A 22796-nucleotide genomic window follows, 5' to 3' on the forward strand; every position below is an offset into this window, starting at 1 on the left:
AATAACATACAAGCAATCATCAACAACACTTGTAGCAATAAACGTACATGTACAGAAAACACTTTTTTTTTTGTTGGGGGGGGGGGGTCATTTTAGGGATTTTAAGGACCCTTTACACATTGCAGACAGGTGCTCTTTTATGGCGGTGTAGTGACTGTCTTGGGGCGTAATCATAGGGCGCCCATTCACCATGGGCTCTTTAAGAAAGTAGGGGGGGATATGATTAGAGACAATAAGGAACAGGTGTGTGTTGTGCTGTGCGTATGAGTGCAGTGTGTGAAATAAATGGGATATGTTGCTCTGAGTGCCCAATTGCTAGAGAGGTAAGGAGTCACAAATCTTCAGTGGTGACTGGTGAAAGGAAAGGGATTTTCAGAAGTCTTCAAAAACCTTGTGTATTCAATTGGAACATCTCCCAGCGATCGACACTAATAATGATACACATTGACAGACTGTATGCACAAAAGAAATCGGAACAATGTGTAGCTAGAAAATGCGATACAGCGTGCTCAAGACAAGATTACATAACTGGATGCTGAATTCTTTAAAGTAGTGAATATTAACTAATAAGGCAAATTGGTTTAATAATTGAGACAGTTCATACTTAAGCCTCAGAGAGGTGGTAACAGACAAAATCCTTCTCCTGAGGAAGATGTAGACTCCTGTATGTAACCTAGATTATGTGAGTGAGGCTCCCCCTGCTGGTATAGACTGTCTATTATTTGGAATATTGTCCTTGAAACAATAGGCATGTTGTGAGTTTTTATTTATTTATTTCTCCTTTATTTAACCAGCCCTGGTCACATCTCTTTTGACCAGGGCTGGTCAAGGAAGCATAAGCAGGGATTATGAGCAAACATACATTACACATTGATGCAATCTCAAGTGTTCAGTGAGTTGTTGTTTGCTCTTTTCAAAAAAGAAAAAAAGAAGAAAGAATTGCCTATCTACAAGCTCACAATGCATCACGTCATGAACTTGTAGATAAGCTGTTTTCGTGCCACACTATCACACGCCAAATTCAATATATAATAGGGAGTAAGTGGTTAAAGCAATTGTACCAAAAGCAGTGTTACATTGGATAAACCAGAAAACCACTGAACATATTGTGGTTGCCCGAATTATCATATAGCCTGTTCCCACCAGGTATACGTATGTAAACTTTGTCTCCCTCCTCCAGCTCTATGATGATTCCATTAGATATGTATGCAAAATAATATCCATCAAAATTGACTCCATAGTTATTAAAGAGTAACCGCTCATTTATATACATGTAGACATGTACTGAATGTGGTTGAAAATTGTGAGCTGCAGTAAATCTGAAGTAATAGGCTCCTCTCAGTGGCACTGTAAAGACACCTACAGAATGAGAGAAAACGCAGCCACACACACACACACACACACACACACACACACACACACACACACACACACACACACACACACACACACACACACACACACACACACACACATACACAAAATCATCGTAATACATTGAATACAGTGGTGTGTGAAACCATCCTACCATATTGTGGTAAAGAAGGCAGTGGTTTCAACTTAAATGTAATTATTCGATCATGGTAACAAACAAACAAACAAATTACAATAACGTTATCTTATTCCACCCTGCCTAACACAGTTTATTGCTATACTTAATCACCTGTTGTTGGATCGTATGCCTTGCCGATGTTAGTGAAGACCTTGTTGTAGAGCAGAGTGGTATGAGAACCAAATGGTCCAACTTGTCCAGAATCAGTCAAACCAACAGAGAAGGCCACTTTTGGTTTGTCTGTCAACACAGGAACATGATCAATTTGTAATTTTATTAATAACTATTAGCATAGTGTATATAATTAAACCAATACATAAACCAAATATATGAAATATGTTGTCTTGCAGTATAGAAACTTACATCTTCAACTGTTAGCATCAGCAAGACAACGTAGTAAAACTACATCAACAGTCACTACAGTACACCCTTTAGCGGTGCTCTTATGACTGAGTTTGTAGATATTCAATAAGCCTTGTAGGATCCTAGTTCACTAAGTTCAGTAAGAGTGGGACAGGCATTCTGAGATACAGGAGGGGGCTAGAGCATTCAAATCTGCACTGAAAGTACGCCTTCACCCATTTTCAACATGTATTATGTATACATGTATAGTCTTCATTTTAATACCTGTAATCTGTGTCTTTAATTCCTCCACTTGGTCCTCACTTGCAGTAAGCCTCGTTTCTACGGTGGTCAGCTTTGCAAGGTGGGCTGGAAATCAACACATTAGCATTAAGGTAATCTTTCATTGACATTTTACGCAGTGTCAATAGAGTGTGTAAGCTTTACCATGTTAATTATATGGATCAAATATACAGTAAATCACACTACAGTACATGATCAAAACAGTATCCTCTGCGTTCAGTTGAAGTAATTAACACCAACGTAAGTTATTTTTCCAACACTGCCCGGCCCTCATACCTGCATTCAATGAACATGTTCAAATTACCTTCACTTTCTTTCTTTAAGTCGTCCACTTGATTTTGACAGGCACTCAATTTGGCAGCCATTTCTGAAAGATAGCACAGTATATTAAGCTATTAAACATGTTTTAACATATTTCAGCCTGTGCCATTACAACTTCTTCAAGCTCCATTCTTAACCACTTAATCCCTATTTTATACTTTGTTGTACGATGGTGTCGAATTGCGAAAATAGCTGATCTACAAGCTCATGTTGCGACATATTGTGAACTTGTAAATCTGATATTTTGACTCTTTTTGATAAAGTTTAGAAATGCTTGCATTTTTTGGGGGGAAGTTTGGGGGAATTGTCACTTATAATGACATGCCCAAAATAGGGACGCCAGGTTGAAAGAAGTTAAATCATGTTTCACACAACACGCATGTCTTGACCAACCCTACCTGCGCTTTCTTTTGCCATTCCTGCCATCTCTTTTTTGGTGACGCTCAGCTCCAGCCGAAGAAAGGTCACTAACTTCTTCTGCTCCTTGACCTCTCCCTCACTATCTGTCACCCTGGCCTCCATGTTCCTCAGCCTCTCTCTCTGTTCTACCACCATGTCCCTCAGTTCCTTCAGCTCTGTCCAAAGATCCGGTGCTGCGAGGGTACCTTCAACATTGTTCTCTCTTCCCTTGACCCATCCACTCTCTCCCTGAGCCCCGGCATCAGACAAACAGAACAGCAACAAGACCAAACCACCACAACCCTTCATTCTGAATCTGAGTCACTGTAGAGATTTTGCAGCTGCCTTATATACTGTACTCACCCACCTTACAAACTAACATTGGCCACATCATTGTACACAGTGGAAAGTTACTGCCCAAGCAGGACAAGGACCATCTGAGAACTCCAACATGTGCTACATGATAAGAGCTGGAAAGATTGCATGTCTGTCTCTGAAGAGAGTGGATGTGATCATGTGAATATATTTAATGTAATCAGCTGTTAATAAAAATAAATAAAAATAACAGTGTGTGGTGTGGTGTGCTCACTGAGTGTGCCTTGAGGAAATGATCCCTTAAAATAGATAGATATTTCTTCAAAAGACATAAAGTTTCATAAAGCACAAGCACATTTTCTGTCTGGCTGTTTGTGTAAAATAATTGTCCGGTTTCTTTGTTTGACTGTTTGTGCTGCATAATGAGACATGCGACACATTGTGAGCTTGTAGATTGGCTATTTTCAAATAGCCTATGTATAAAACAAGGCTAAAGTGGTTAATGTATGTTTCATAATGTAATAATTTATATCTGAAAAGTAACTAGTAACTAAAGTTTATATAGTTTAACTATATTTGCCTCTGAGATGAAGTAAAAGTATTGGAAATTGGAAATACTCAAGTAAAGTACAAATACCTCAAAATTGTACTTAAGTACAGTACTTAAGTAAATGAAGTACTAAGTATTAACTTAGTTACTTTCCACGACCACTGGTTAGATGAAGACAAGGTTGTGGGCTGAATTAAGTTGGAGGGGGGAGTTCCACTGGCAGAGTACCTCCTCTGTCTTTGCAGTGTTCAGGGTGATTCAGAATTAGAACCACTAGATGGCGTCAAAGCCCAGTAACTCCAGTAGTTCTATGGAGAGTGAATGTGCAGAAGAAGAAGAGTCATAAAGTGTTTGTTTTGACCAGTGGACGCGTTTAGCACCGAAGAGACAATATAAACATGTTTATTAATAAAGTTGTTAAAACATGCTTAACTGGACTGCAAAACACATCCCGCAACGGGCCATCGATCTCTGCAGCGATAGCAAGGTACGTGTACAATCATTTTTTAATTATTTTGTTTTTTAACGGTTACCTTTTTTGCTTTCATTTTGGGATATGTGTGTTGTTGGGGAAACGTGCAACGTTATTATGGTCCTAGTTTGCGATCAGTTAATCATTAATATGCGATTATACTCTGATTTAAAGTTGTATTCAAACAAACTGACTTAGTTTTTCTTGTATGGACTTGTGTCCTCAGAACTGGGTCATGATCACAACTGTTAGCCCTGATACATGACCGTCAGTCATGGATGATCTTCACAATAGTGTTTGCACTTTCTCCCTTTATGGCCCGTACATCCACATAAACGTTCAGATGCCAAATATAAAGTGTTTACCCCATGGCCACGGATGTTGCAATTATATACGGGCCCTCAGAAGTACCCGTATCGTCCATATTGTTTAATAAAAAGCATTTTAATCCGATCGGTGCCCATTTTCTCCGTGTGCTTTCAACCACGCGACCCTATCGGTTGGGAGGTGTACTGCACTCTGGATACATTATAACTATGACAAAACATGGATGCTGATCGGATTAAAATGCTTTTTATTGAACAATTTGGAAGATACGGGTACTTCCGAGGGCCCGTGCATAATTGTAACATCCGTGGCCATGAGGTAAGCACTTTACATTTGAAATTTGAACGTTTATGTAGATGTACGTGCCGTAAATGTAGAAAGTGCAAACATTATGTTGAAAATCATCCAAGACTGTCAGTCTTGTATGAGGCTAGATTGCAACCTTTGGCACACTTTGAACACCTGACTGTTACATGACACTATACCATGTTTAGATCAGTGGTTCTCAAACCTTTTAATCTAAATGACCCTCAGTTTGATATGCATATAGGCCATTTAATAACATTTTGATCTCTGGGACCCCAATTTAGGAATCTAAGGACATTTGTATTGTTAGACATGGTAGGTTGATTGATTGATTGAATACTTTATTAGCAGTTTGCAAAAAAAAAAACACAGGAAAGTACAGTTAAATACAAGGTCTGCTAAGAGGATTTTAAACCCAATAAAGCCTATGGCTTGTTTACATATTTGGGGTCCTTTGTACTCAATTCATCGAAACATTAATGACAGACAAATATACACTACTATGCAAAACGTCATATAAACAGTTTGAAAAATAAAATAAAAATAAAATATGTACAGTAAACGGTTCGAGGGGGGGCTAGGTTTTGACTTTTACAGGGGCCAGTTTTGAATTGCAGCCACCTGTAAGTGCTCTTTTAGAGCGGTTTTGAAGGAGAGTAGAGATTTACACTCCTTTACGACTGTTGGTAGGGCGTTCCACATTTTTGTGGCATAGCAGCAGGCGAACGAATTTAACCCCTTCTTAGAGCCAATCTGGTGTGAAACTCTGATCAAAATAATAGACACTGTTGTAGTATGTTCTGTAGTTATATTTACAGTACATAATGGTGAAGATGAGCTATCAATCATTTAGCAGGGGAAACCTATGGACCTCCGCCGGGGGTCCCTGCAGCACCCCACATTTAGAACCATGGTGCTGCAGCACCCCACATTTTGAACCATGGTTCTGCAGCACCCCACATTTCTGTGGGGTGCTGCAGAGACGGTTCAGTTCTATAAATGAGTAACATGAATACCTTCAATTTGCAGTGACTTGCAGTACAGATGATTTGAATATAATAGTCCACCATTAAAGCACATCCTGTTACAATCACATCACCATTAGCGACCACTAGACTCCTGTGGGAGGCATTTAAATGTCATAATTGGAGAGCCATTAAAAGGATGTACATTCTATCTCTAGACCCTTTTAATGGCTGAGAAGCAGCTCTAGAATCAGGCACAGCTCAGCTGTAAAGGCATTACGAGCCTTTACTTTGTGATATCAAACCATCAGGAAAACACAACACACCATTAGAAACCATTATAGACCATTACAAAACCAGTGCAAACCAATAGAAATGTGTAATGGGTTCTGTGTTGTTGGGATTAGTTTGCAAGAGTAAAGGTGGCCATACACTACGACATGGGTTCCCAAACTTTTCAGCCCGGGACCCCAAAATAAGGCGGAAATTGACTCGCGACCCCACCTAAACCTGGAGGTCATTTATGCACATAAACTTGCACGTTCGGTGCGCATTTGTAATGTGTTAAAATGGTAAAATGTACCATTTGTGATAATTTTAGATGGCATTTCATCCATTCTGTTGAATAAAAAGTAAAAAAAAAAAAAAAAAGGTTTTTTTTTTTTTTTTTTTAATGACCCAAAATAATTTCGCGACCCCACGTCAGTCTCCCGCGACCCCAAGTAGGGTCGCGACCCCTACTTTGGGAACCCCTGCACTACGAGATAATCGGGCTAAAAAACGACCCTCCCGAGTATCCGGGGGGCGTGTCTACCCCAGCCTAGATTTAAAAATCGTTTATATTAAGATTATCTTGTAGTGTATTGCCACCTTAAGTCTCTTTGTTCAACCTGTATCAAAAATGCTAAAACAGGCAGATAAATAATGGATGGTTTTGTGTAATGCCGGGTGGAAATCATTAGTTTCACCTTCCGCAAGATTAATGAGGAATAATGATTTTTTTCTTTCCTTTGCCCCAGACTGCAGCACACCCAGGCCCAGGAGCATGGAGACGCCGGCCGTCCACGTCCAGAGACCTCCAGCGCCAAGTCCCTGATGGACATCGGGACGCGCCGGCTCTTCACCGAGGACCATGACCTGTTCAGACAGAGTGTCCGTAGGTTCTGGCAGGAGGAGGTGGTTCCTCACCACAGGGAGTACGTACTGTAGAACCACTGCTTGATGCATGAACACCCATTTGTAACTGCAGACAGTTATGAATAGAGATATGGCTTGCTGGGTAAAAATCAATACGTGGCAATATAGATTTATTTTCTTTTTTTGTAAACGACAAATCTTTCTGCTTTAAAACTGGATTCCAGTATTGAGAACTCAAATATTTTATCGATCAAGTAAGTAAGTAGTTCAGAGCTTATTGTTGGTGTCGGACGAGAACGAGCGGCTTTTCAGTGCTCTGGGCTAGACCCCTGGGAGATGGATTGCTGAGGAAGAGCGCAACGCCTACCATCAGCTCCCAGTACTAACTTAGTTACCCAAGCCATGCTATTCATACACTGAGTTGGCAGTGCCTGAGATCGAACCCAGTGCCTTGTGGTCTAACGGCGGTTGCTCTTCTGACTGAGCTACCTGGACACAATTGTATTGATTAAACCAGTTAAAGGTAGGTGATTTACTTTTGTTAAAATAGGTGTTAAATAGCTCTATATTCTGATAGTACTCATTGCTATTAGAGTCTTTATGTCTCTCCAGCTCTTTATTAAACAAAATGCATTTTCAGTGCTCTCTCCTGATTGGCTTACCTGAAAATGTACTATATTCTGTTTACTAAAGAGCTGGAGAGACCCCTGTGACCGAACAAACGCTCTGTAGCAATGATTACTATCAGAATATAGTACTTTAACCTTTTAACAAAAAAAATCAAAACAAATATCACTTACCCTATCTTTAATTATTTGACATAAGACATAAAGATGTTAGAAGATCAGAAATGTATTTTATTATCCACAAAGTACATCCCAGAAGTTATCGCAAAAGAAAATAAAAACAACGGAGGGTAAAACATACTCTCCTCCATGCCTTCGGCCTGGCGGAGACAACTAGAAAATGTGCTCCTCGGAGCACAGGTCTCCGCCAGGTCAGGAAGTTGTAATAGAGGTTGTGTTGTCACAGTACGTCCTGCGAAGCTTAGCCAATGGTGCCGGAGATTAGGTGTTCACAGACGGACGGACACACACACACACGGACGGACGGACGGACGGACGGACGGAGGGTAAAACATACTCTCCACCATGCCTTCGGCCTGGCGGAGACAATTACAGCCTGCCTCTCGAGGTCGTGGTCCTGAAAAATAATCCTAACCCTTTCGCCTCCATCCCAGGTGGGAGAAGGCAGGCCAGGTGAGCAGAGAGATATGGGAGAAGGCTGGGGAGCAAGGTCTGCTGGGAGTACTGACCCCCGAGGAGCATGGTGGCATCGGAGGGGACCTGCTGGCTGCTGCTGTGGTGTGGGAGGAGCAGTGAGTGACTCTCTCTACTGGTTTCACATTTTGTACATGAGTTTTAGAGGTGACTGTGCCGATATTGTCCTAATAAATCAGAATCAGGCTTTGGCCAAGTATGCTGTCGCACATAACAAGGAATTTGACTCCGGCTGTCAGTGACTCAATATGTGTAGGCCAGTCACAATGATTACATAATCGTCTGATCGCAATTATTTGGGATAGTCGCAATTATATTGCATAAGCAAATAAGCAGGCAGTTTCCACTTATCTGTCTAAATTCATCTGTTGAAATATAGCTGATCTACAAGTGGTGACAGGGATAGTCATTATGTGTATGACTATGTGTAAGTGTATATCTATTGCACAATAAATGTACCTACAACCATTTCACAATGAATTAATGTCAACACGTGTGCAGAGTTGTACCATAAATCATTTGGCATTCCTGAATTAAAGATGGGTCTTTGTCCATGACTCTGCCAGAACATCTTGCAACCCACTCTTGGGTCCCACCCACCAGTTGAGAATATTTACTGTACTGTTTCATTGATGAACTGCAGTGTGAAGGTTTTAGTTGACAGTTTTTTTTCAGATGAGGCTTATGGGAATATTTAATCGCTCTTGGGTGGAAACTGTGTATGTCGAAAACAATTACTTTTCAGGAATTGGAAAAAATACCCTGTGTTCCAATGGATCCAAATGTACAGTAGTTTAGTCACAAACTAGCCTCGGTACCCAGGCTTTATTTCTTCGGCTCAAAAATAAACAGACTTTCAACCTGGCGTCCCTATTTTGGGCATGTCATTATAGGCAAAAAATTGTTTTCTTCTTTCATAATAGCCGAAATAGCCGACCGACAAGCTCACGTAAGGTTGTAGATCGGCTATTTTTGCATGACATTTGTCATACGACAAATTAGAATATACAGCATTAATGTATGAAGACAAACATAAAATGATGAATTATGAAACATGGTTTCTGTCCGACAGGGACGATTTGTTTTCCAAATTGTTCCTTCAGCGTCGACTCATAGGAACGTATTTGTTGTGTTCCAGGATGTATTCTAACTGCTCTGGCCCAGGGTTCGCCCTCCACTCTGAGATCTGCATGCCCTACATCAGCAACTACGGCTCCAAGGAACAGATCGAGCGCTTCATCCCCCAAATGACTGCTGGGAAATGCATCAGTGCCATTGCGATGACGGAACCGGGGGCGGGCAGGTGAGCGATTCACAAGCCGTCTTAACCCTTTCAGACCGGGAAAGGATCTGTGTCGTTTTTAGATTTCTTTGGCTATAAAAAAAAAAATAGCAGATCTACTCGGTGCCGCGCTACGAGCTTGTAGATCTGCTATTTTAGAAAGATTGTGAACATTTGTGCAAATCTTTGAATAATATATTTTTTAAAAGCGAAACTCAAATCTTTGTTTCTGGGGGGGCGAACAACATATTTTGAGATGCGGTCCCGGTCTTAATGGGTTAAAGATGGGTGGCTGAAATTGTGGGAAAGAATATATTTTCCTTGAAACTGTACAGTATATGCATATAAAAATATATGCATGTGTATGTAAAGAAATATGATGTTTGACTTATTTGTTTTATTTATAAACTAAAACAGGTTTCTTTTCTTTTTAGTTGCCTCAGGGCAACATTGTGCAGTTAAGACTACTTTTGTTATTTGTCTAAGGTGATATACTTTGTCTAAGGTGATTAGACTGGCTTCCGGGCCAGTCTAAGGTGGCTGTTGGTGGCTGTCATGCCCAAAATGAGAGCTCGGCACAGGTGGATAGGTGAAGTGCAGCCAGTCGGTGTCTGTTTATGGTGGTTTCTTCCATTTGGTTCATGGTGGTGGTTTATGCCGACTGAGTCCTTTTATTGAATTAATGTTATCTGGAGGAGTGGGATCAATCTTGATATATTATCAGGGACCCCCAAGCTAAAATGGGGTGAAAGATCTTTTCCCTCAAGAAAATAAAAAGTCATACCATAGGGTTAACTAAGTTCTAAAGAGTTCAGACAATTTCATATGAGTTTTGTTTCCCTCAACCTTTCCCTCAACCTTTCTAACACAGCTCTGTGTTTTTAATAACCAGAGCTAATATTGTTCTTGCACATTTCTCAGCTTTAAAGATCCATATCAGTCTAATTTTGACTTCTAGCCATTAGCAGAGATTGCCCCCGTCTTCAACAAATGCTACATACATAGCATTATGCGGTGTATATTTGGAACATCTCATCGTATATATTTAAAACACAATACACTGCCATTCATGTTTAAATGCTGTGGAAAGACACTGTAAGACTTTGGAGTTTCTAAGTATAGGCAACTAACCGCACAAGTGCAGCATTTCATCTTGAAGAGGGCTTTTAATGGTGCTGTGAGTTTTATCTACAGTAATGCTGAGCTCACATCTTGTGAGCTTGTACATTTGATTTTTTCACCGAATGTTTGCCTATTTTGACCAAATGTTTGCCTGTTATGACATGCCCAGTATAGGAAGGCTAGGGTTAATGTGGTTAATCTATGAGGTTAATCTCTTCTTTTGACCCACTCAGTGACCTTCAAGGTGTGAGGACCTATGCCAAGCAAGATGGTAGTGACTGGATCCTCAATGGCAACAAGGTAAACCTAACTCTAACAACACCTTTCTGACTCTCACAGGTTCAGACCATAGCTAGTTATACGCTCTCTACCCTGCAAGACACTTAAACCCTATATACTGTTGTTCATTGTATGTCAAATAGATTGTTTGACTTACACTACTGGACTACACTAACTGGACATAATTAAACTTCTATCCTGGGTCCCCCAGGTGTCTATACTTGGCCTCCTCCTTTTGTCCTTCTACACCAAATCTCTTTGTCAAAAATAGCCGAAATACAAGCTCACAACACAGTGCTTTGTGAGCTTGTACATCGGCTATTTTCGCTGAATGTTTTCCTATTATGACATGTCCAGAAAAGGGAGGCTAAGACTCATGTGGTTCATGCATATATTAATAGTTCTGCCTTTAATCAAATACAGTTCAACTCCACGATGAATATAGCAAATACGATGACATTAAATGAGGTAATAATAATAGGTTTAATATACTGTTTTTGTTGAGCTGAAAATAGTGATTTTCCAGACAAGTATCTACAATGCAGAGATTTGGCAAAAGGCAAACAATGCATCGTAAGGGTCACCCAGCCTTAGCCGTTGTAGCCCCCACTCTATGTAACCACCTTCCCTTGGCAATAAAAAACCCAGGCAGCTGATTCCTGTAAAATGCTGCTAAAAACATATTTATCTCACAAGCGTTTTGTCTTGTATTGTGTCCGTCTCTACAGTTTTTAATGGCTGTTATTGGCTGTTATCCTGTTTTTCAGTTTTTAGCTTCCTATTTTAATGCTATTTCTGTTTTTATATTCATGTTAGGATATTTTAATTGTATACTGTACCACCTTGTTTTGAAAGGCGCTTTATAAGTAAAATGTACTTTACCTTACCTAATATACCGTGTATTTTATCTGTAGGTGTTTATCACCAACGGTTGGATGAGTGACTTGTGCATCGTCGTGACCGTGACCAACCGGGAGGCGAAGACAGCGGCCCATGGCATTAGTCTCTTCCTGGTGGAGACTGGCATGAAGGGCTACCACAAAGGACGCAAGCTGGAGAAGATCGGCCTGAAAGCCCAGGTACTCACTTCACTGCATGGCTTTAACCCCTAGCATTCCTATTCTTTTTAGCACTTTAATAAGTGCTTTACATACAAAACACAAAATTACAGTAATTACAAATTGGTTTAAAATAGTAGTTCTCAACTCCAGTCCCAAGCTCTCTGAATATTACAATTTTTTTCGTTCTTGGTAATCTAATCAGTAGCTCATTCACTCCTGGGACCCGAGGTGAATGCTGTTATTTACCAACAGAAAACAGTAGCATTGATATACATTTTTTTAAATAAAAAATGATCCTTGATTATTCGATCAATCGAAAAAGTAATTGACAGTATAGTCACTAAGAAAAGAATGGATAGTTTAAGTTTATTTTTGTTAATTGCAGCCCTATCACTATGTCCCGTCTTTTCCATCAGGACACAGCAGAGCTGTTCTTCGAGGACGTGCGTCTCCCGGCCAGCGCCCTCCTGGGTCAAGTCAACAAGGGCTTCTACTACCTCATGAATGAGCTGCCTCAGGTAGGAGCCATGTGGAGAAACAACTGAAAATAGACCAATGATTTTCAAACTGTTTGTGCCCAAGGCACACCAAAGGCACACCAAGAAGTCAGAATGTCGAGGCACACATGTATTCATGTTCGTTCAAAAGGGCCTCTATTCCACGTGTTTTCACTCTTATCACTCTGTAAAATGTTTTTACTTTCACTTGTGCCAAATAAAATGTTTCATCATCATAACCTTTATTTCAACTCGGAATACAGTTGAGGGGCAGGCCCTCATTTTCAATGTAGCCGAGATACAGAACACAATAATATCAACAGGGATATACATTTATATACATCATATTAAATATAGTAAAATATAATCAGAAGACAGAGAATACAAAAAAAAAATCAAAGAGCTAAAACAGATACGCTAGAAAATTAATTAAAGCAGTTACAGTCTGGAACAAAAGTGTTGGAAACCATTGCCCTATATTGACCCAAGGAAGGCAGCGATCTGATTTTACGGACTTCTGGAGCTCATTCCAAGCAGATGGAGCACTAACAGAGAATGCTACCTTGCCTAGCTCTGTATGAGCAAATGGAACCTTGAGCGTCAGGAAGTCACAGGAAGTCACAGGGACTAGGGTTCTGATCCAACATAGCACAAATATAAGCAGGGAGCATTCCTTTGATAGCTTTAAAAATTAAGTACTTGTACGGTATTCTGAGACCCTCTCAATTGTAGAGCCACTTGAAGAGGGTATGGCTAAATTGTCATAGTTGGAGGTTCTAGCCCTAGTGAATATCATGAACTAAGTTTTGTTTGTATTCAGAGCAAGTTTAATAACTATCTCATACTTTCACAAATGTTCACCATAGAGTATAGTATAGCTGTTTAATCAGGGATTAATTCAGTTCTTTGGCACCAGTTGAAAGTAGTTGTACATCTGCTAGTTGTAGTCTGGCTCCGCTGGACTTAACTTCAAAACTCTTCATCTTCTTGACACCTCGGAGCTTTGATTTGTATCTTGAGTATTTCTAAGAGTTTGGTCACAAAATTACCTTTTGCCTGTTCACTCAATTCGCAATTTCATTGCCAATTTGTGTAGGAGCGCTTGCTGATCGCTGACATGGCCATGGCCAGCAGTGAGTTCATGTTTGAGGAGACCAGAAATTACGTGATGCAGAGGAAGGCCTTCGGCAAGACCATCGCTCACTTACAGGTCTGTGGAGAGCAGCTGTGTGTTTTTCCTGTCTCGAGTCAAATAGACTTGTTCACACAAAGATGTATTGGTGTCTTAACCACACTTTAATAGTTCATTGAGATACTCAGGATTTGTAGTTATTTCTTGCTTGCTAACAGACATGACTGAAAGTGGTAACGTATTCTATCCTAACAGACGGTGCAGCACAAGCTAGCAGAGCTGAAGACAGAGATCTGCGTGGGCCGGGCTTTCGTAGACAGCTGCCTTCAACTTCACGCTGAAAAGCGCCTGGACTCCGCAACGGCCTCCATGGCCAAGTACTGGTGAGAAGTCACCTCTGAATGCACTGTGACTGCCCTAGCTTTGTGATCGTGAGTGTGGGGTTGTTTTGGTTGTAACGAACCTACAGTATATAACATACTCTCCATAACACACCATCTGCTCTGTAGACTGTTTCAAATGGAAAACAACAATAGTTCACAGTTCATATGAACTTTCCTGGACACCAGAACAGAAAAATTGCCTTGTTTTTGGTCAGTTATCTAGCTTTAATTTCCTATAGTTATTATGGTGAGAGAAAAATATCATACTTAACCCTTGTAAAGGGGTTGTAAAATGATCTTGTGGACTATCTCTCCCTTATTCCATTGTTAGCTTACTGGTTAAAACTAGCTAACATACTGTAGTTAGCTCTTACGCTAACGCCGACCAGATGTCTCCTAGGGTTTTGCATCATCTCAAGAGCATTTGGATGAAACCATCTATACTGTATGCTAATGTCCACGTTGTTCATTCATATTATAGGGCGTCGGACCTCCAGAACAAAGTGGCGACACAGTGCCTGCAGCTCCACGGAGGCTGGGGGTACATGTGGGAATACCCCATTGCCAGGTGAGTAGCACAAACCCTGGGTGTACTTAGAATTGGTTACTGCAGGGTGCTTCAGTGATAAGATCACAGGTTCAACCCCTATAACAGCTAAATCATAAGATAAGATCTTTATTGATCCCGTAGGGGAAATTCAGTTGCCAGCTATACCTGCTCATTTACTATATGAGCAATTGCATAATAATTGCATTTTATGTGATGCCATATCAAGTTGTGTTATGTTAACCACTTTCGACCTGATATTCCTATTTTGAGCATGTCATTATAGGTGAAAATGGTGAAAAACTGTCAACAATTGTCCAATGTTTTTGGAAAATAGCAGATTTACAAGCCCACAATGCATCATGATGTAATGCGTTGTGAGCTTCTACATCGGCAAATTTTGCTATTTATCTTACGATGAAGTAGATAGAGCTTAGGTGGTTAAGCTTCTGCATCGCCATAATGTACACCCCTTAATGTAACTCTTATCTCGCTCTCTGTCCCTCCCCCGCCCCTCCCAGGGCGTTTGTGGACTCCAGAATTCAGCCCATCTACGGAGGCACCAATGAGATCATGAAGGAGCTCATCGCTCGCACCATCGTCAGCCAGAAGTGAGAGGCAGAGCTTTACCAGGGTGGAGGGAGCACTGAGCATTGGGTTGCTTTGCACGGGTCTTTATCAATAACTATAGACGTACTGGGAAGACAGTAGAGTTTTTCTTTTTCTCAAAATGACATATCTGAGATAACATAATATTATTCCTGGTATGAAAGTAAAGCTTGTTGCGTTACTGGTTAACTAAGTCCTAGCAGTCCTCGACTACTTACCCAGTAATTGGTTGACTAGGGTTCATGCTACTTACTCTGATCTTGCACTCTAAGTGCCTCTGGGTAAGAGTGCCTTCCTAAATGCCTAAATTGTAAATTAGAACTTGGTGAGCTTATGAGTAATGAGGTAAGGGCTTTCTGGGGTGTTGTCGGGTGAATTTGGGGTAGTTACAGTATATTGCATTTTGGAGGGAACCCTTTCAAATGAATTTACCATCAGAGGTCAAGGTTCTTATTCATGTGGGTGAAACCAGACATGATCAGCCTTGATGGTGAAAATATTAAGAATGTTCTTATCTTGTTTAGAACAACACAAAATCCAAGGGCTAATATGCTTAGTGATGTATATTTTTGTAAAGTAATAGTTGGCTGTTGTGAATATTTCTCTAGATCTTGTTTGACTGGTCTGATCAATTTAGCCTTTTGCTTACGCACATGAATTATGTGTCCATCCCGTCCATTTGATCATATAAACACTCTGACAGAGAACTGAAAGTAACCGCCGCTAATCAATTTTTCTAGTTTATAACTTTGATAACGTGTTTGTTTGTTTTTTTAAATAATATTGAATCATGTCAATAAATATTTAAAATGGGCCTGTTATGAATAATTTATTTCCTTTTACAATTTCATACAGAATAATTAACAACCCATTGTAGTGCAAATAAGGTCTTGAATTGATTCAAAAGCCAGGAGAAATACAGCAAATACATTTGGACTGGACTAAACTCTCCCTGGCATACAGTACATAGCCTGACATGTTATGTTGTCCTGCTGCCTGCAGGGGGGGCTGAAAGCTCATAAACCAACCATGTGAATGTGGATAGAATAATTATGGTTGATGTGGGGTGTCATGCTGCCACCGTAGATATATCTATGGCTGGCACCTTTCAAGCTACGCTAAATCCATATAGACCATGGGCATCGTCCAGCAAAAAGGACTCTTATGTTTGATGTGTTACTATTATCCTAGCCATCTAGGTGTCACTGTTATCTAGTGCAGTACACATTATTCATTTAGTTTTACTATTATTTTAACCGATAAGGTGACACGTTATCCAGTGCAGTACACATTACTTACAGTAACTGCCTTTGTCTACCAGTAGGTGGCAGTGTATGCATGGATAAAGCCATAAGAATATTCTGCAGGTCTTAAAGGCCACTTAGTTCCCCTTTATACATAGTACATACATTTGATGCCATTACATACTACAGAAGTACTACCCAGTCTCATTTGGTGGTAACTGATGAGATCTCTGATTGATCTCTAATTGAACCTACACCCCCCCCCCCCCCCCCCCTCCCCAGCCCCTACAAGACCATTGGTTCTGAGGGGTTCCAAGGGGTCCCCAGCTAAGTGATTGATAGTTAGGAATCAAGTGGACTCTAATGGGGACTGTAAAGAGTATACAAATGGACTCGTGCACTGTCAAATTGTGAGTTAAATTAACACTTTTTTTAAACATGATTTTACAGTGTAGATTGGGGTCCAAGAGATAAAAAATCATATAAAATGTGGGGGCCATGGCCTAACCCTAATGCACCTGGGGGTCCTTGAAATGAAAAAGGTTGAGAATCGCTGCCCTAAGGTCTACATTCATCCCTGATTAGCTGTTCAACATGTAAAACCATCGCTCCTTAGGTCCGCAGTTGAAAGCCACTGCGATATATTACTACTGTTCTTCAAATCCCCATCATACCCGGTCACCCAGAAGGGTGTGATGGCATGATCCCAGAGCCACCCTGGACAAGGTGTGGCACCAAATCCTTTGGCCTCTCTGATCCCCGCCAGCAGTGTAGGCTAAGCTGCTTTACTCCCAACACAAAAGCCCTTGCCAATTACCCCCCCACTCAACCCGGTGGTCCCAAACCTCACTAAATGAACTGGGGAAAACGGCTCAGCAGTGAACAGAAACATATACGATGGAGAGTTTTTTGATTGATTGAATACTTTATTAACAGTTTGCGATTAGTACAGAATCATGTAGGGGAGAGTGGGGTAATGTGAGACATTTTTTACATTTTCTCCCCTCTAGGTGAGCTAAAATGATATATCAGTAAAATGTACACATTTCCCATACATTTGGGATGTTTCCTAACAACGGAAATTATCAGAATGTATTCAAGACAAAAGGCAGTGAAAATATGATTGTTTAAAAAAAAGTTTTTAGGTGTCTCACTTTACCCCAGGTCTGGGGTAAACCGAGACAAACCAGAAAAATCAATGGGGTAAACTGATCCACTTACCTTTTTCAGTTTAAAACTACTATAAAAACACATGTTCTAACAGTTAGAATACCGACAGCTAGCTTGACAACCACACATTCCAGAACTACTGTAATGTCAGACTAGTAACAGAATCATGGCAATTGGTCATTAAGCACATTTTGCTCTACACAATTGGAAGGTGTCTCACTTTACCCCAACCGAGACAAACCAGTTTTAACCAATCAAACCAATATTAGATTATCAAACCAATTGGATTATCAAACCAATATTAGATTAAACTATGTTTAAGTACTAAACTTAACTTTGAGACAGTTTCCCACTGTACCCCAAGCCATTTGTCTCACTTTACCCCACAGCCACATTTTGGTGAAAAGGACCACTTTTAGCAATTCTGGCTAATCTTCAATTAGCATGAATCACATGGATGTATAGGTTTGTAGTTCATCAACATGCATGACATAAGTTTTTCTACCTGAATCAATTTTCTTTGACACAACAGCTGATTATGTTGACAGCCCAAAAAATTACTTTTACATGCAAAAAACATATTTTAGTGAAAAAAACATGCTTACTACAGCACAATGAGGTCCTCTCCTCCATGGTAAGTGGGAACTGGGAGGGGCTTCAAAATCTAATGGTCATATGACCACACAGGTGTTGTGGTCAGGTGATAAGGGGGGTGTCTCACTTTACCCGGTGTCTCACTTTACCTCACTCTCCCCTACAATGATTGTTAAAAGGATAACACAAAAAGCCCTAGGGGCTTTTTTCCACTCTTTTCCTGTAAAGAGTAGATATCTGTACCCAGAGACCCTGTTGCTTTCCAGTGTTCTATAGCGTTGTTGATAGTTCCCTTCCCTTGATCTGAATAGTGTCCTACAGTGAAACCTTCTAGTAGCCTAGTAGTTGATAACTTGACAATAGGTTCCCTCACCGTATCTCTTCTGGGTTTTTTTATGATTAGTTCTGTGTCATAAGAAGTGTTTGATTTGTGGAGATTATCTTAATCACCAAAACATGTGGATACCATTAGACTTTGTTTGCTACAGAGCTTATTTTCTTGATTTATTAAGATTATTCAAACCCAATGCAAAAATTGGAAATCCGACGGCGGAAGCAACTTCCTGATCAGACTACAACAAATGCCTCTCATCGAGCCGTAAATCCTGGGTTGATTACTGCGACAGACAGTAAACAGAATCAGATTACATTGTATTGTCACATCACAAGATTACAGATGTCAAGAAGAGGGTGAAATTATTTATTGTGCAATTTTGTTTTCAGGAGAGGAAAAAAAGGGGGGGGGAGACAGAGATTGAGAGCAAGGAGAACTGAAAAAGAAACGTGTCAAAGACAGATATCTATATGCACAGCATAAGCAGTAGGTATCACAATCAAAACAATGCTCCATGATATTAAATCTGCACATGTGTATTTCAGTTGATCAACACATGGGTGTGCTCGCTCTCCCATATGTTGCTTCATGCAACGGCGGTTAATTTATCGTTAACAGATTATGCACCCGAGATGCCTGCAGGGCCCATGTGTCTCTTTGCGCATGCATGCAGCGTGTTGAATTGTGCCTGTTCTCTCTGGTACGAGGCATGGTGCCATGGCAGTCTGATCCTGTGTGCCCCCTCCTCAACAACAGCACGGTGCCAGCTTCTGGCATGGGCACAGAGAGGGCGTGTGCAGAGTATACAGGCTGCCCACCCCCCACCCCAAACCTCCCCAGCCCCCTGGGGGAGGCGAGTGCAGCTGCTGCTCTCTTATCAGGCCTTCTTCTACCCACACTGTTTCTCAACATCGGGTCCGGGGACCACCAGGGTGGACAAAATGGACCCGTTTACAGGTCTGTAACTCTGACAGTGTATGAATTCGTACACCGTCAGAGTTCAGTTAACACTGAGGATTTTACAGTGTAGATATGGGGTCCCAGAGATAAAACATTTGATCAAATAGGGGAGGGGGGGTCTGTGGCCTATAATGCATATGAAACTGGGGGTCCTTGAAATTAAAAATATTAATTGTCCTAAACCCCATAATCTCTCCTTTCCCCTCCACTCCCCTTCCCCTCCGTTAAACCCATCTTCCCTCCTCTCTTCTTTCCCTTTTCCCTTCTTTTTGCCATCTTCCTTTCCAGCCCCTCCCTTCCACTCCGTCCATCCCTCCCTTCCTGGCTACACACACACACACCCTTGTCATTTCCTACAGTATGTTCCCTCTCTCCTCTCCTCCTCTCCCCTCCTCTCCTCTCCTCATCTCCTCTTCTACTCTCCACAGCAACAGCCACACCCCAGTGTCTCAGCACTGCATGTAGCCAGAATCACTGCAGTGTTTTAGCCTCAAAGCACTTGAGTCCATCACTAAGGCAACAACCATGAAAAATACCGGTAATGCCCTTTTGGAAACGATGGCTATTTGGACCTTGGTGGCACCTGCTGCCTGCATTAATTGTGCTTTGACCAGTGTGTGTGTGTGTGTGTGTGTGTGTGTGTGTGTGTGTGTGTGTGTGTGTGTGTGTGTGTGTGTGTGTGTGCGTGTTCACAGTCCACCTGTGCCTTTTCTTTGCCTGTATTATATCTACACAGGGTGCTGGTGGTCTGGTGGACACTTTGTTTCTGCATTTATTCCATTTTTGCTTTGATGCCATGTGCAAGCATGCATGGCGTTTGAGCAGAAATAATCTCACATGCGCCTATACTCGTGTATTTACGGTAGTTTCGTTTGCAGTGGGAGGGACCCACCAGAGCCGTATAAGGAGACTCTCTCCTTATACGGCTCTGGGAGGGACCATAGGACCCGCACCTCTCGTTCATTGTGACTCGCACACATACACACACACAAACACACACACACACACACACACACACACACACACACACACACACACACACGCACAGGGTATTATAGTGTCGCTCAGTTGACCGGCTCGGCTACCAGGTAAGACGCGTTTATCTTTCTATTTCGTATCATTATTATTCATTGGTAAAGCGAAGCCTTTACGCCTCACATATCTGCATTAGGAACATGTTTGCATGGCGTGGTTTTGCTTTTGTGGGTTTTTATCTCTGTTAAAGTTTGTGAAAAGGGCATTTCTGCACTGCACTGCAGACTTTTAAAGCTTGTTGTCCACTGGAATCCTTATAACGCTGTTTTCTCTGCGCACATTGTCATGTGTTTGTGTATGTTCATGAATTGGGGGATATAATGCTGTAGGATTGAATGGATTTTATAACGAGAGACGTTTCCAACGAATTAACATTTGCCCTTTATTTTTTTATTATTCATTTTTGGTTGGTCTTGGAATATTCGAGCTATTTTGTTAGGTGTGTGTGTGTGTGTGTGTGTGTGTGTGTGTGTGTGTGTGTGTGTGTGTGTGTGTGTGTGTGTGTGTGTGAGAGAGAGAGAGAGATGGGTGAAGCTGCAGGAGGAGGAAAAAGGCTGTGTCTTTTGTTCTGGTCCACGCCTGCCTGGTGCTGAAATGAAACCGGCTCTATTATAGTGCGGAGGAGCACATCATTTTCATGGTTTTCCAAAAATAGCAGATCTACAAGCTCGTAGCGCGGCTAGTGACGCGCCATGAGCTTGTAGATCTGCTATTTTTGAATAGCCAAAGAAGTACAAAATACGCCTAAAATCTCAACTGAAACCGGCTCTATATAGTGCGGAGCGTGAAGGCGAAAAAATAAGAAAAAAGCAAGCTCTGAGCTTGTAGATCTGCTGTCTGAATAGGGCTTGAGACGTGCTCCATAGAAATGCACATTGATTATTTTCATTAATCAAATCAACTCGCCCATTTCTATATTCAGATTCACATGTGGCCTATTTTTGGGCCATTTAACCCCTTAAAAGCCATATTTTAACATTTAAAAAAATCTATTGTTTCTTTCCAAAATATTTCAAAACATTTGCCTATATAACCTGATGCCATGCCCAAAATAAGGGGTTAAAGAGTTCAATGCAGACATTGTGTCTAGCAGCCCATGTTCTTCTTCTGAGTCTGAATGGGAGTAGCCTATTTTTTGACATACTGAGATAGATTGGTCTGGTTTGTCTGTCATAACCAGCATGCCCTTGATGACATTGCAAGCCTTCAACCTTCCATGGCATTGCTGAGGTTGCAATGTCCAGGGCTGTGTCAAAAATACATGCAATATTAAACATGACATTCATTATTAATGCCGGCATCTTCTTGTCTCAAGTCAAAACCATTGGTTTGCATTGCCTGATTGGGGTGGGCGTGGTAAAGCCTGCCCTGGTTTATATGTATTGCTCAGTTAAATTGGATTATTATAATAAGTTAGCATAATCTTGTTTCGGTTGTTGACTCTTGTACCTCCCCTGTGTTTCATTACTGCTGTTGCTGCTGCTATTACACTTGAATTCCCCCTGGGGACCAATAGTATATCTTATCTTATCTTATCAGTGCTACCGAAAATACAGTTCTTGTTAGGAGCAAACATAAAATAAATAAATAAATACAAATCCTAGATACAAATGAAAATGTGCATCTTTCCAATTGCTCTGGGCTTGAAGTGCGTAGACCGATGAAAGCTGAATCTTTATGGCCTCGCAGCCTCACAGTGATAGAAAGCTCAGACTATAGTATAGTAGACTTTCCAAATGTGAAAACATTCTAGTTTTTTTGGGGGGGAGGTCAAAAATGACATAAGCTGGCCCGGAGAAAGGAATTAATACACACACAGCACATTCCTCCATTGATTGTATTAGTGCATTCCAATGAGAATCTCTTAACACCCAGGCTATGGACAAGGAAAGTCAAAGAAAACAGCCCTTCATACATACCCACTGATGCTGCCGTGAGTTTTGAGTCTGGGTTTCAGACCACATGTGTGGTTTTCGTGCCAGTTTTGCCAAAAGGATCGGCTCCAAGCTTCAGCAACAGAAACATGCTTTGTTCATCATTAGTTCATCATTGTTCATTCATGATGTGGTCCAGCTAACGCTCAGGATTTAGCTGTGCAGATCCATTATCGGCCTTTGTTTATTGATACAGGTGTGTTATTGCAGTGATACAATCCACAGTGTTCCTCAAACAGCGTGTTTGGGACCCGACCCAAAAGGGGCTTAAGGCGAGGTTCTGGTCACGAACAATTTATAAATTACTTCAGTAGTGATATTTTTGTCATTCAATGTTTTGCATC

The 22796-nt window shown here is 41.1% G+C and overlaps 2 protein-coding genes across 4 annotated transcripts in view; both read left to right on the top strand.

Moving 5' to 3' along the window:
- The first annotated feature begins 4119 nt into the window (after window positions 1-4119).
- acadl (acyl-CoA dehydrogenase long chain) lies at window positions 4120-15994 on the top strand. 2 transcript variants are annotated; one of them, XM_084050773.1, is made up of 11 exons: window positions 4120-4269; window positions 6872-7048; window positions 8230-8367; window positions 9408-9572; window positions 10907-10973; window positions 11867-12031; window positions 12430-12531; window positions 13607-13720; window positions 13898-14025; window positions 14507-14593; window positions 15094-15994. In XM_084050773.1, exons 1-11 carry the CDS (start codon window positions 4181-4183, stop codon window positions 15185-15187), a joined length of 1326 nt encoding a protein of 441 aa, XP_083906899.1. In that variant the 5' UTR covers window positions 4120-4180; the 3' UTR covers window positions 15188-15994. The 2 variants fall into 2 exon arrangements, with proteins under 2 accessions (XP_083906899.1, XP_083906900.1); XM_084050774.1 differs by lacking the exon at window positions 13607-13720.
- A 4524-nt stretch (window positions 15995-20518) lies between these two features.
- Window positions 20519-22796, top strand: part of LOC311040375 (microtubule-associated protein 2-like) — an 83495-nt gene continuing 81217 nt past the window's right edge. For both annotated transcript variants that reach the window (XM_084050622.1, XM_084050623.1), the window contains exon 1: window positions 20519-20571. The gene's annotated coding sequence lies outside the window, so the exon portion shown is untranslated. The remainder of the gene's footprint in view (window positions 20572-22796) is intronic.

Source organism: Gymnoscopelus microlampas (genome assembly GCF_963454915.1).
Source record: "Gymnoscopelus microlampas genome assembly, chromosome: 24".
In the NCBI taxonomy this organism is placed as follows: Eukaryota; Metazoa; Chordata; class Actinopteri; order Myctophiformes; family Myctophidae; genus Gymnoscopelus; species Gymnoscopelus microlampas.